The sequence below is a fragment of the Hippopotamus amphibius genome, chromosome 11, assembly GCF_030028045.1.
Source record: "Hippopotamus amphibius kiboko isolate mHipAmp2 chromosome 11, mHipAmp2.hap2, whole genome shotgun sequence".
NCBI classification, from domain to species: domain Eukaryota; kingdom Metazoa; phylum Chordata; class Mammalia; order Artiodactyla; family Hippopotamidae; genus Hippopotamus; species Hippopotamus amphibius.
The window spans coordinates 26,209,612-26,223,249 of record NC_080196.1 but is presented as its reverse complement, the minus strand read 5'-3'; the positions used below and the strand labels follow the sequence as shown (position 1 = coordinate 26,223,249).

General features: G+C 45.6%; 1 protein-coding gene across 1 annotated transcript; it reads left to right on the top strand.

Annotated features, from left to right (window-relative positions):
• Positions 1-4,381: 4,381 nt before the first annotated feature.
• On the top strand, positions 4,382-10,540 carry LOC130831408 (boLa class II histocompatibility antigen, DQB*0101 beta chain-like). Its single transcript, XM_057699511.1, has 3 exons — positions 4,382-4,585; positions 6,052-6,321; positions 9,765-10,540. The coding sequence occupies exons 1-3, from the start codon at positions 4,477-4,479 to the stop codon at positions 10,214-10,216; spliced, it is 831 nt and encodes a 276-aa protein (XP_057555494.1). The 5' UTR covers positions 4,382-4,476; the 3' UTR covers positions 10,217-10,540.
• Positions 10,541-13,638: the final 3,098 nt, after the last annotated feature.

Here is a 13,638-nt window from a genome sequence, read left to right as displayed (position 1 = left end):
TTTAGATAGGGGTCAGTGAAGGCCTCTGGAGAGGGCTCCATTTATAGGAAGAGGACTGGCATGAGGAGTGAGTCGTGTGAGCAGTGGGGAGAAGATCATGCCAGGCAGGGGGAACAGCAAGTGCAAAGGCCCTGGGGCTGGGTGTGCCTGGCAGCTCAAGGGACAGGAAGGAGCCTGGAGTGATCGAGCATGGTGAGCTCGGAGAGCTAGGAGGTGAGATCAGAGAGGTAGCCAGAGAGGCCCCTCTGCTCCTTGCATGCCAAAGTAAGGACTTGGGGGTTTAAGAGACACTAACCTCAATTTTTAAAAATGAGAAGAGTCACTCAACAGATAAAAGAGGAATAAAAATTCCAGGTAGGGAAACAGCATATGCAGTGGTGAGAGGAGGGGCTGGCCTGTGTTTTCGCGAGAGTTGCTGGGAGTTGATACCGGTGGAGTCAAGGGTGAGGAGCGGCGAGCCTGTGAGGGACATAAGGGCCAGGCCAGCCCCCCGCAGTGCGGCCACAAGAGTGGGTCTGATGTGATGGCAGGTGCTGAGGGGAAGGGTCAGTTCAGATCTGCGCTGTCCCAGCATAGAACAGCTGGTCCAGGCCTCTGGAAATTTCAACTGCAGCCATACTGTCCTCTTTCCTGAACTCAGAAGCAAAAGCCCAGGAGGAATTTCACACAAGGGCCGGGCTGTGCGTTTAGAGCTGGGAGGTTGAGGGAAAACACAAGGCTCATGAAGGAATGAGCAGTTTGGGGTGGGAGGGGTGGACTTGCCGGGAGCCAGGCTGGAATCTTAAGGTCAGCGTCTTCTGTTAAGGAGGGAGGGCCTGTTCCCACGGGCCTGCTTCCACCTCATCTCACGCTGCCCTCGCATCAGCACCCAGGAAGCAATGCAAGGGGGGTTTTTCTCTGGTCTCAGCAATGGTGTCAGGTGACTGGGCTTCATGGTCACTGCCATCAGGATACGGGGAGGCTTCCGCATCAGGTACTCCTTCCTCAAGGCCAGGTGAGAGGCCTGGGGTGGGGTGGGACAGGCAAAGAGCTGCCTCACTTCTGAGGGTGGAGACTGGAAACTATGCCTTCGTTCTCTTTGCCTACAAAGAGATGTGATTTTCAGAGAGTGCTTGATCTGACTGAGGAAAGCATCTGATGGGCAGCAGAGAGGTGTGATGGAATAGAGCTCACCTTCCACTGTGGGAGTTATGTCTTCATTCATTTCTTTGGCCAAAATTTACAGAGTGCCTCCTATATGACAGGAATTGTTCACGGTGTCCCAGTTATAGAAGTAAACATACATCCTGTTGTTTCATATTTTAGTATTATTTAGGGTAAGAACAGAATCAAAGAAGATTGAGGAAGGTCTTTCCCCTCTCCTGGTATATGTTAGTAATGAGTTATCACAGAACATTCTAGAGCAATGGGAGGGACTGGTGACCTGGCTAGATCATTCAGGGAGGTTAGGACATGTCAATCATTTCTGACTGGCCAGTCAGCTAGGGGTTTCAGACTAGGAGGGAGTAGGTAAGTAATAGGTATCCCAGAAGAGGTAATCTTTGAAAAATGAGAGATTTGCTTCATCCAGTAATCACCAAGTTTCAGCTTTTCCTCATTATATTAGTTTCCTAGGGCAGCTGTAACAAAGTACAACAAACTAGGTGTCTTAAAACAATAGAAATTTATTCTCTCATAGTTGTGGAGGCTAGAAATCTGAAACCAAGGCGTCTGCAGGGTTACGATTCCTCTGAAGTCTCTAGGGAATAATCCTTCCTTGTCACTTCTAGTTTCTGGTGGTTTCTGGTTGTCTTTAACTTTTAGCATTTTAAGTATAATGTGTCTTGATGTGGATCTCTTTGGTGTGATATTATTTAAACTCTCAGTTTCCTGGATCTGGATGTCTGTTTCTTTCCCCAGGTTAAGGAAGTTTTTAGCCATTATTTATTCAAATAAAATTTGTGCCCCATTCACTCTCTTCTCCTCTGGGACTTTTAGAGGCAAGTGTTAGTCTGCTTGAGGTTGTCCCGTAAGTTCCTTAAGCTTTACTTTTATCCACCCCCCCACCTCCCCCACCCCCCCACCCCTCGCTTTTTTTTTTCTTTTTTCTGCTCTGATTAGGTGAGTTTCTCTGGCCTTTCTCCAAGTCCACGGATCCTTTCTTCTGCTTCATTTATTCATGTGGTTGACCCTCTCACATGTATTTTTCAGTTTAGTTATTGTATTTCAGCTCTGTGTACTGTTTTCATTTTCTTATATTTTCCATCACTTTGTTGAAGTTCTCACTGTGTTCATTTAGTTTCTTGATCCCACCGTCTACCCACATGGGGTGCACACGGCCCTCATCCTAAGTGCCCTGCCTCCACAGGGTGATTGGGGTAAATACTTGGAATCAGGATGTTTGTCTATGTTGCCTCCTCTCAGGCCAGGCCAGCAGTGACTGCCCTGAGTAGCACAGCAGGGATATGGACAGTGCAGAGAACTCCTGAAAATGTAGAGGAGGCTGCCTGGCTTGGGGGAAGCAGCAGAAGCCCAAACCACAGCCTTGCAGATGAGGTTTTAGCCAATCAGAAAAGGATTTTAAGCTGACACTATTGTTGCTAGTAGAAAAGTCTGTGTGAGGAGGCCTGTGAGGCAGGCAGTCCCCAGGTCTGACACAGCCTCCACTGCACAGCCCCAGAACAGAACGGAGGGAATTTCCCCCTTAGGACAGGAAGGAAGGGATGGGCCAGAAGCCTCTGTTTATTCCAGGGGACCCTGAGGTGAGGCTTGAGGGAACTGAGGCATCTTCAGAATCCCTCTCTCACCATTCTTTGTTGCCCCCTTCAACCTGAGTACCAGTCTGAGCTTGATGTTCCTCCTTTTTTTTTTTTAAGAACTTTTATTGAGATACAGTTAACAGACAATAAACAGCATATATGTAGAGTGTACAATTTGATGTTCCTCCTTTATGTTTTCATTCCACCATGGAAACCCTTCTTACCCTGTAATTACCCTGATCCTGAGTGCACCACGGCTGGTGGAAGCCCAGTGATAAATTTCTCAGTCTCAGGTGCTCTGGGACTATGCACCTAATTCAGAAAATGGAAATAACTCATCGCCTTCATGTGCCACTAACAGAAACTTCTTGTTGTTGCCTCTTCCCTATTTCTTTTTACCTGGTAAGCTCCTTATGTTCTGCCTTTAGATCCTGTTCTCTATTTTGAAAGGAGAATCTAAAATTCAGAAAAAGAGAGAAGGAGGGAGAGAGTAGAGGGAGAGATACTTATTGTCTTTAGTAATGTCTCTTCCAGGCACTGCCTAATTGTTCTATAACCATTTAATACTGCCTCTAGTCATGGGCAATAATAAGTAATACATTTATTTAAAAAAGTACATTGAAACTTCTGCCACTGGGGATTTGATGCTCGGGGCCGGCACAGTACAATCTATAACTATAAGCATCTGCTCCCTCATTAAAGTATCTGCTCCCTCATTAACACTATTTGAACCCCAGGAAATGCTTTTCCACGTCTTTTGCTCTCTGTCCTCAAAACTAAAGGTGACCGTGTCTGAATGCTGTTAATGTTTGTGGACTGTGACTTTGCATCAGATGGTTCAGGGAGGATTTGAACAGCTGAAGAGATTTTAAAAGAAAATTCAACTTAATTTTCCAAATGCTTTCATTCAAAGAGTATAAATGCAGTAGATTCTTGTGCAATGGAAAATCACTTGCCAGCAGAACTAGTTGTCAAATTTTGTTTGTTTTCTTGCTCCACTTATTAACCTGATATTGCCAACAGTTACTCATGGCAGCTGAGGAATATTTTGCAATATTAAACAAGTCATATTACTCTTAAGTTTGTATATATGAAGGCCTAGATATAAAATGCATGAAGCATGATTCACATATTACAAAGAGAAGTCCGAGGCAAAAAAGTTTAATATTTTGTTGACTCTCTCATACAGCACATCAGTGATAGAACTGCAGCTCAAAGCCATTTCCTTCAAGAACTCTGCTCTTCTCACCACAACTTAAGGCTCCTCAAAGTGTCTAAGATAATAAAAGTGAAGTTCTTTGTGACAATGATTTTTCTATACCTGAAATATGATCTCCGCTTATTTTCCCTTACCCTAAATTCCAAGAACAATGGCTTTTAAATAAGTATCACACAGATGTCTACTCTTGAATTATTTTTTTTTTCCCCTTTTCATTCTTTAAACTCCTAAGGCATTTCAGGTCATTCATAACTGAGGGAAAATCTTCACCTCAAATGTTCATCCAGTGAAACCTGATGAAGACACAGTGCCAAGCTTTAGATGGAGAACCTTCATAAGTAATGTCTGCCCAGAGACAGATGAGGTACTTCAGCTCCAGTGCTGATTGGTTCCTTTCCTAGGGACTCTCCAATCCTGCCATCCATGGAAGCTTTCATAGGCTTTATGCCCTGAGGTGGGCTCACCAGATCCACAGGGTTCGAGCTGTGTTGACCATTACTTCTTCCTCTGCTCTCGGTTATGCCTGGGAAGCTGGCTCTGCGGATCCCCAGAGGCCTCTGGACAGCAGCCGTGATGGTGACGCTGGTGGTGCTGAGCACCCCAGGGGCTGAGGGCAGAGACTCCCCACGTGAGTGCAGGGCGGCTGCTCCCCGGAGCCTCCACTCTGGGGACCCAGTGCTGAGGGGCCCTGGGGCTGGGGCGAGATCTCAGAATGTGGTCTTTTATCCCACATTTCCTCTCTTTGGAATGAGAGCTCTGTTACCGTCTCATTTCTACCTTCTAATGGTAAGGTGGGCACAATCCCCCTCCCACAGGCATACGCTTGGGGATGTTATAACCAGGAGGAGGAGACAAGGTGTGTATCCACTACAAGTGCCGGGACAAAGTGAGCATGGGTATTTTTGTTTTTTTTCTTTTAAGATATGAATTTCTCCAAAGAAGACACAGCAGGATTTATCATTTCAGGGTCCCCAAGACCTGTCTGGACTACTACCATGGGATTCTGGGTTGGGGAAATGTAGGGCAGCAGTGGTCCCCGTAGTCTCAGCATTTGAGGCAAAGGACTCTACATTCATGACTCTGAGTGGAGGCTTCGTGGAAGCAAACTCCTGGTATTTGAATGGAGGGGACTGGGTGGCCACAGACAGAATCTTGACCTCAAGTTTCAGTGATTTATGGTCAAATAGTGGCTTGAGTGGAATTCAGAGACTTGAGTTGAGGATGGACGGGATTTAGGAGAAAGAACTTAAGAAGGGAAATATATATATTGAGAAAGCATTCATTTCAGACACAGGGTTAGTATCTTCATATAAATTCTCTCTCAGTCTTCCTTACACCCCTATGTATAGGTATAATGACTTTACACAATTATAATTATGATACACATACTCTGTTAAGTAATCCACCCAAGCTGCTACCTGTCTCAGTTTAGTTGGAATCCAATTTATCTAATTTGAAAGTCCGTGCTCTTTCTGGGGATAAAGTGTCCTTTTTAGGATTGGGGAGGTGTTGGTCCCTTCCTACCATACAAGAGTAGGTCGAGGGTGGCAGAAACTTAGAGTAAACCCGGGCATGGGAAGGAAGGCACTTGGTCAGGGACCAAGAGAATATGCCTGCCAGGAGGAGAACAAAAAATCTCCACTTCTTCTGTCGTTTCCCTGAACTCTTGTGCTTACGTGGACACTTGTTTGCCTCTGAGGTTCCCAGGATTTCGAGGGAAAATGACATTTCATGTGAGAGATTCCCTCTAAGTACAGAGATGGATGTGAAACCAACCCGACCGCCCTCCTTACCCGGTTCTCAGGCTCCGCAGGGATCACAGGTCCCGGGCTCGCCTCAGACACAGGCCCCCTCACACGAAGGCCACCCTGGAGGCCCTCAGAGGGCGCGGGGGGCCTGGGGAAGAGCCCCCGGAGGACCCGGGTTGGCGGCGGGAGGCGCAGGGCCGGGCGGGGCCGGGAACCGGGGGCTGAGCGGCGGGTTTCAGGTTTTTCTGACCCAACTGTGGGCGGCGACCCTTCCCCGCCCGGCCGAGCGGCTGCGGCGTCGGGCTGTGAGGCTGAGGCCGGGCTGACCCGCCGTGTCTCCCCGCAGAGGACTTCGTGATCCAGTTTATGGGCCTGTGTTACTTCACCAACGGGACGGAGCGGGTGCGGGGTGTGGACAGATACATCTATAACCGGGAGGAGTACGTGCGCTTCGACAGCGACGTGGGCGAGTTCCAGGCGGTGACCCCGCTGGGGCGGCCGTCAGCCAAGTACTGGAACAGCCAGAAGGACATCCTGGAGCGGAAGCGGGCCGAGACGGACACGGTGTGCAAACACAACTACCAGCTGGATGCCCCCTTCACCTGGCAGCGGCGAGGTAAGTGCTGGCCGCCCTCTGTGGGATCCACCCTCAGCCGCCGGGCAGCGGGCGGGGGCCTCCGGGGCGGGATCCGCGCAGGGGACCGCGAGGCCCGGCGTCCCGCGCGGAGGGGCGGGGACCGACGGCACAGCTGCGGCAAGGGCGTTGGCAGCCCTGGAACTTTCCTGGCAGAGGCGCCCGGCCTGCCCAGTGTGGCCTGCCTTGTCCTGTGCTGTTCTTTCCACGAATTCTGCACGTTCTTTCCTCGAGTCTTCGGCGTGTTTGCTTCCCGAAGCTTAAGAGCTCAGCCTTGGTGGAGTTAGGCCTCCTCCACCACTGCGCTCAGGGCATCTTGCACACGTGGTGATATATTACAGTCATGAAATAATACATTTTCATTTTTTGGTTTCAAATCATTATTCATCTTAATCCTAGTCTCTTAAATGGATGTCACTATATTACTAGACCTGGACCTCTTTCGGGCAAAGGACTGTCTTAATTACCCCTCTAATCTAGTACCTGACACACTGGTATGTAGTATGAACTCAATAAACCTCTGTTAAATCAATGAATAAATGTACTCGTTACCCATCCACTTATGCTCAAGAGAACACAGAAAGGGTAAATAGGGCCTTAAAAACTGACTTTATTAATTATTCTTTACCATTTTGCTTAATGCTTTAAAGTAAATTCTTATTGACTTGAATCTTAATTTAGAATTTGTGAATGCAAAGCGTGAGGTAAAAAGTGTTTAGTAAAAATAAAAACAACAGTTGAATGGTGTTATAAGGCAAGGCTCTAATTTCTTAAAAAAGCTCAACAAATCGCGTAATAGAACTGAAGTTTTGGGGTAAATAAGTTGATGTCATTTAATTATTGAATAAAAATTGTTTCAGGTTTCCTTTGGCCTAAACCCTGCCTAACCTCTCCTTCCCCTCCCCAGGTCCCCCCAGCATCCACTTCGGGGGTAGACGTTCTGAAAGTTAATTATACCCGTTTCATGGAGCACCTATTTCTAGACAGTTGTCTTACCACACACTGTCTATATCATGCCACTTAATTTCCTTGTGTGTTAGCAATTAGCATCACCACTTTATATGTGCTAATGTTGGTACATAATAAACAGTTTAATAATTACACACAGATATTCACTGTCTTGAAGCCCCCCCCAAATACACAATAGTCATCATATTCTTTACACGTGTGTAGAGTCTAATGAAAGCAAAGTCTTGTTAAAGCCAGTTATGACCAAAAGCAACAATGAGTCTGTTCCTTCCTATTTTCAGTGTTGGTGGGACAAAATGATACATTTAAGGGATTGAAAACTCACTGATTAATCCCTAGTCTGACCCCAGTGTTATCTATACATGTTAATGTAACTGTTAGCTGACTTTACCCTATCTTGCCTTCTTCTTCATCCTAATGCCACCAAGTACATATTTATACTTTTGCTATCTCACTTCTTTTTCATAAAAATTATTCTAACATTTCTCTTTTGAACTTGTGACCTCTAGTTTTTATTCCCAATCTGTTTAAGATGAACAGATTTTGTAAGTCCACACAGCTGACCATGGCTTCAGTCAAAGTCCAGAAAGGAGAACCTGATCAAGAGTTAAAGTCCAAACTGAAAAGATGATTCCTTCCAGTGATGGCTCATGTGTGCCATGTAATTGGGGTGATGAGACTGCTTCCTGACCTCAGCAAGGCCCAGTTATATTATATGTTCACATGACATGCTCACTAACCCAGGCCAACTTCTGCAAGAATCTGAGAATATTTTCTATAGAGAACATACATGATCATTATGTTTGATTTCAGAACAAGGCAGTTATTCTTAATAGCAAGTGGATGGAGTAGGGTTGGCAGCTCACTTGAATGTTAAAAGAAAATTAGGAGAAAAAAGTAAATGAGAGTAAATAATGTATTACCAAATAAATAAAACAGTACATGAAATATTTACTATAGTTTCCCACTAAGGGAATGAGGGAGATGCAGTAAAATGGCTGCATCGATAAAGAATAAGATGTGTAAAACAGGTTGAGAGGTGTGTTGTATTTGACCATGAGTAGCAATCTGAGAAGATAAAGGAACCAAGACTTGGGCAAACATAATGTTTTATCAGTGTTACTTGTTTTCAAGGTTTGCTTTCTTTTCCTTCAAAAATGTATTTATTGTTTGTTTGTTTGGTCTCTGTTACTAGATTGCAAGTTCTGTAAAGGCAGGGACCATGGTTTGCTGTTTATCTTTGGATTCCCAGTGCTTGTTAAATTTATATTTGTTGAATGAATGAGTAAATGAATCAATGGATTAATCAAATAAAGTATATGTGGCATAAATAAAGTAAAGATGGAAGTGTAGGTATTTATATAATTTTTTTTCTTTTATAAATTTATTTATTTTATTTACCTATTGGCTGAGTTGGGTCTTCGTTGCTGCACATGGGCTCCCTCCAGTTACTGAGAGCGGGGGCAATGCTTCATTGTGCTGTGCGGGTTCCTCATTGTAGTGGCTTCTCTTGTTGCAGAGCATGGGCCCCAGGCACATGGGCTTCAATAGTTGTGGCACACGGGCCCAATAGTTGTGGCTCACAGGCTGTAGAGCACAGGCTCAATAGTTGTGGTGCATGGGCTTAGTTGCTTCATGGCATGTGGGATCTTCCCAGAGCAGGGCTCGAACCCGCGTCCCCTGCATTGGCAAGCGGCTCTTAACCACTGTGCCACCTAGGAAGTCCTATATAAATTTTTATAGGTAGTTCACCACAGAATGGCATTTGAGCTAAGATTAGGCTAAAGGCTGAGAAAGATGCTTTGTTGACTGGTAAGAAGTGCTCTCGCTCTCGTTCTGTATTACAGGGCTGAGGATTATAGATATAGCCTGTTTAAGAAGCAGTGCTTTGTAGGAAGGATGTGATGGTCACTGTTGTCCCATTTAATGTAAATTGAAATGTTTGTACTTTCTTAATTCTCAGGCCGTGACTAGTGTTGATCATCTCATGGCCAGCAGGTGGGAGTCAAAGCTGCTGTATTTTCTCTACTGTGGGCAGCATGGGGACTAACAGAAAACAGTGTCACTGTCCTAACATAAGTCCTAGAGCTGGTCCTGATGGTCACCTCTAGGTGGGGGAGCGAGGGGGAATAAGTCCAGGTTTATTATTTTATTTAAAAAATTTTATAAATAGTGGTCTGTGTAATATAGCAAGTTATAATTTTAAAATGCACCATTTTTATCAGTGTCAACAGAGTAACTCTATAGAGTGATTACAATTATCTCTTGAGGCTCTGAAATTAAACTGACTTATGTGTTTATTGAAGCTAATAAAGTGGCCCAGCTTGGATCTGAATCCAAGATTTGGAATCCAAGGATCTTCCCACTTCAGCACCAAGGAAGGACTCTTCCTGTGGGGAGACTTGCTGTGTGGTCTCGCAATTCACTGTGTCTTTTCCTGTCTGTTACTCCCTCAGTGGAACCTACAGTGACCATCTCCCCATCCAGGACTGAGGCTCTAAACCACCATAACCTGCTGGTCTGCTTGGTGACAGATTTCTATCCAGGCCAGATCAAAGTTCGGTGGTTCCGGAACGACCAGGAGGAGACAGCTGGGATTGTGTCCACCCCTCTTATTAGGAATGGGGACTGGACCTTCCAGATCCTCGTGATGCTGGAAATGACTCCCCAGCGAGGAGATGTCTACACCTGCCGCGTGGAGCACCCCAGCCTCCAGAGCCCCATCACGGTGGAGTGGCGTAAGGGGCAGTTTGTGTCCTTTCACTGTGGGCCCCACAGGACAGGTGCAGACAGAGCTTCCCTGATCTATCCCATCTCATCCCTTGTCTGTGACATCATTACTGAGATGGAAATTGCAGGACACAAGACTGTCTCTTGCCTCATAGTAAGGGCATCAGAAGAATCCTAATCTCATTGTTTTCCCAGATACAGGGAGCTCACCCTACTCACCGTGGCCCCAGAGCCCAGACCTGGTAACTCTGTAGGATTGACTGGTGACTGGGGTCTTCGGGTCTAAGGCTATGGACGTGTCCCTGAGGAGCAGGGATCTGCTTTCCCCCTCTCCCACCTGCCCACTGTGTCCGAGGATCTATTGGCGGTCCCTCCCCAGGGGTGGTCAGAATGGAGCACCAGGTTCCCCTGGCACCTCCACCTCCTGTACCTCAGACAGGACTTCAGGCTTCCCAAAGGGGCACTGTGGGATGTGGGGACAAACACTGACACTCAGGCTCTGCTCCCCAGGGGCACAGTCTGAATCTGCCCAGAGCAAGATGCTGAGTGGTGTTGGGGGCTTCGTGCTGGGGCTGATCTTCCTCGGGCTGGGCCTCATCATCCATCACAGGAGCCAGAAAGGTAAGGAGCTCTGGGGAAATGGGGAGGATGGGCTGTGACCCAGACCCTCTGTTTCGGGAGGCCTCTGGTTCTTTCCTCCTGACCCTGGAAGGAAGGAGGCTAGGCTGGTGGTGGGAGAAAACGGAACAACCTAGGGAGACATTGGAGTCTGATTTTACTGGTTGAAAGGTAGCCCTGCCACAGAGGTGACAGGTGGAGTTTATTCTAGGGCTTCCTTACATTCCTTCATTGTCTCATGGGGTCCTTTTCAAAAACTTCCTCTTTTAAGAGGGTTGTTGGCTTCTTTTTCTTCTAGTGACAGTTTTATTTGTTTTGGGGGATTTTAGCTTAAGGTAGTTAAGGCCTTGTGGCCGGTGGATAAGGAGGAAATAAAATTTCAGTTAATTTGCAGATCTCATTTCCTTTGGGGTGAGTGGGGACCAGCTCCCTGTGTAATAAGACCTTCCTCTATATAACTTCCTTTTGTAGGACCTCGTGGGCCTCTGCGAGCAGGTGCTATATTTCTGCTCTGTGTCAGTGGGGGTTGTGGGGACAGGTGAAAGAGGGAAGGGTGTGAGGTGAGTGTACCTGGGCACAGTAGTCTTGTTCATGGCCTATTTTCTGCTATTGGATCAAGAGTTATGGAAGAAGTTTGTCCAGTTTCTATAGGAAGCTCCTGAGATTGTTCCCCAGAACCAGGCCATAACTTTGGTGGCATCTTTCTGTGAAACTTGGAGCCAGAGCCACATCTTAGGTGCTAGACACCAGGATGATGCCCACTTTGTGCCACATGTTGGTGGCTACTGCCTGTGGGCATTTATGGTGACTGAAAGAGGCTACTAGTGGTGGAAAGTAGGTGAGTTATCATTAAGTTTACTAAAAGGATTGAACTCTTCGTATCCCCCACGAGGATAACAGCTGCTCCCTGCCTCTCATACATCTGCATCAGGCTGAAGTGCAGTGTCCTCTTTGGCTGATTCACCTTTACCCAGATGTTAGGGGCGGTGATGATAATATGCCCTGGACCTCAGCTTTCTCTGTGTGATGCTGCAGGGACCCCGAGAAGAGGTGAGGGGGATGTCCCTCAGGGTGCTGGGTGCTCATCACTCTCTCTCTTCTACAGGGCTCCTGCGCTGACTCCTGAGGATACTTTGAGGGGCATTAGATTTTGCTCTTCTGTAATAGCTGCCTGTTCTTGCCCAGAATTCCCAGCTGCGTGTCAGCCTGTTCCTCTGAGATCAGATCCTACATTAACTCTGACACAGTCACCAAGTCACCCCTTGTAACTCCTGCCCCAAGGATTTGACTGTGACGCTGCTTCCTGCACTGACCCCGGAGCCTCTGCCTGTGCGCTGCCAACAGCGTCTACTGAGTGTCTGCTCAGACCCCAAGCGATTTTTCTGTTTGCATTCTCCCCCCACAGACTGTTCAAGAAAAGCACATTGAAACCATTATTTGGCTACCGAGTATCATAATTAAACATGAATATGAGTTATCTATACCCTGAACTTTCTTTTTTTATTACATTCACGCTACTCACATATATATATATATATATATATATATATATATATATATATTTAATATTTATTAAGACCCAGGCCGGATCTTAGTTGTGGCACACGGGATCTTCATTGCTGCATGTGGGATCTCTAGTTGTGGCATACAGGATATAGTTCCCTGACTGGGGATTGAACCCCAGCCCCCTGCATTGGGAGCTCAGAGACTTAACCACTGGACCACCAGGGAAGTCCCTATGCTAGTCATATATTTTTTTATTGAGGTATAATTGATATACAACATTATATTAGTTTTAGCTGTACAACATGATGATTCAATATTTGTATATATTGCAAAATGATCACTACAATAAGTCTTGTTAACATTATCACTGTACATTGTTACAATTTTTTTCTTGTGTTGAGAACTTTTAATATCTACTCTTTCAATGAGCACCCGTCAGGGTTACAGGAAGGAAGCCTCCCTTGCGGGGAAGTTAGATAGTTATCTAGTTGTCAGACCAACACACAGGCTGGGAGCTGATTGAGAAGCAGGCTGCATCCAGGAGTCTGATTCAGCAGCTCTGGGTGGAATCCAGAGAATCTCTACTGGGAAACCACTGGACAGATCAGTGGATTCCACAGCGGAGGGAAGAACAAAAAGGACATCTCCTTCATATTTACATTCTATCTAAAAGTTAAAAAAAGTGGTAAGCTTACTAACATTTGAGGTCTAGTGAATCAGACTGTCTCGTGTCACAATTGAGATGTCACACGGGATACTGTAGGCAGGGCAGGAGTACTCCAGCACTGAAAGCTGCAGCTGTATCTTCATTTGTTCATTCACATTAGCATGTTTCCATATATTGTGGTTTATTGTGCCCTGTTAAACAAATTTTTGGACTATATTATTTTAAATAACAGAATTGCAAATAGTAGAATCTTTACAATATTTTGAATAAAATGGGGAGTAGCCATGATAATCTTTTGTGCCACAGAGAGATTTGTGGGTTATCGTGGGTCAAAACAATTAAAGCATAGTCAAATTTTATAAAATCTACTCTTTTAGCAACTTTCAAATATACAGTACAGTATTATTAACTATAGTCACCATGCTGTACATCACATCTCCAGGACTTATTTATATTATAACTGGAAGTTTATACCTTTTGAACACCTTCACCAGTTTTGCCCACCCATCACCCCCACCTCTGGCAACCACCAATTCGTTCTCTTTATCTATGAGTTCCTTTCTCTTTCTTTCTTTCTTTTTTTTTAGGATTCCACATAAGTTAAGTGAGATTATATGGTATTTGTCTTTCTCTGTCCAACTTATTTCACTTAGCATAATGCCCTCAAGGTCCATCCCTGCTGTTGCAAATGGCAAGATTTCATTCTTTTTATGGCTGAATAATATTCTATTGTGTATATATACACACCACATTTTCTTTATCCATGCATCCATCAATGGCCACTTATGTTGCTCTCATATCATGGCTAT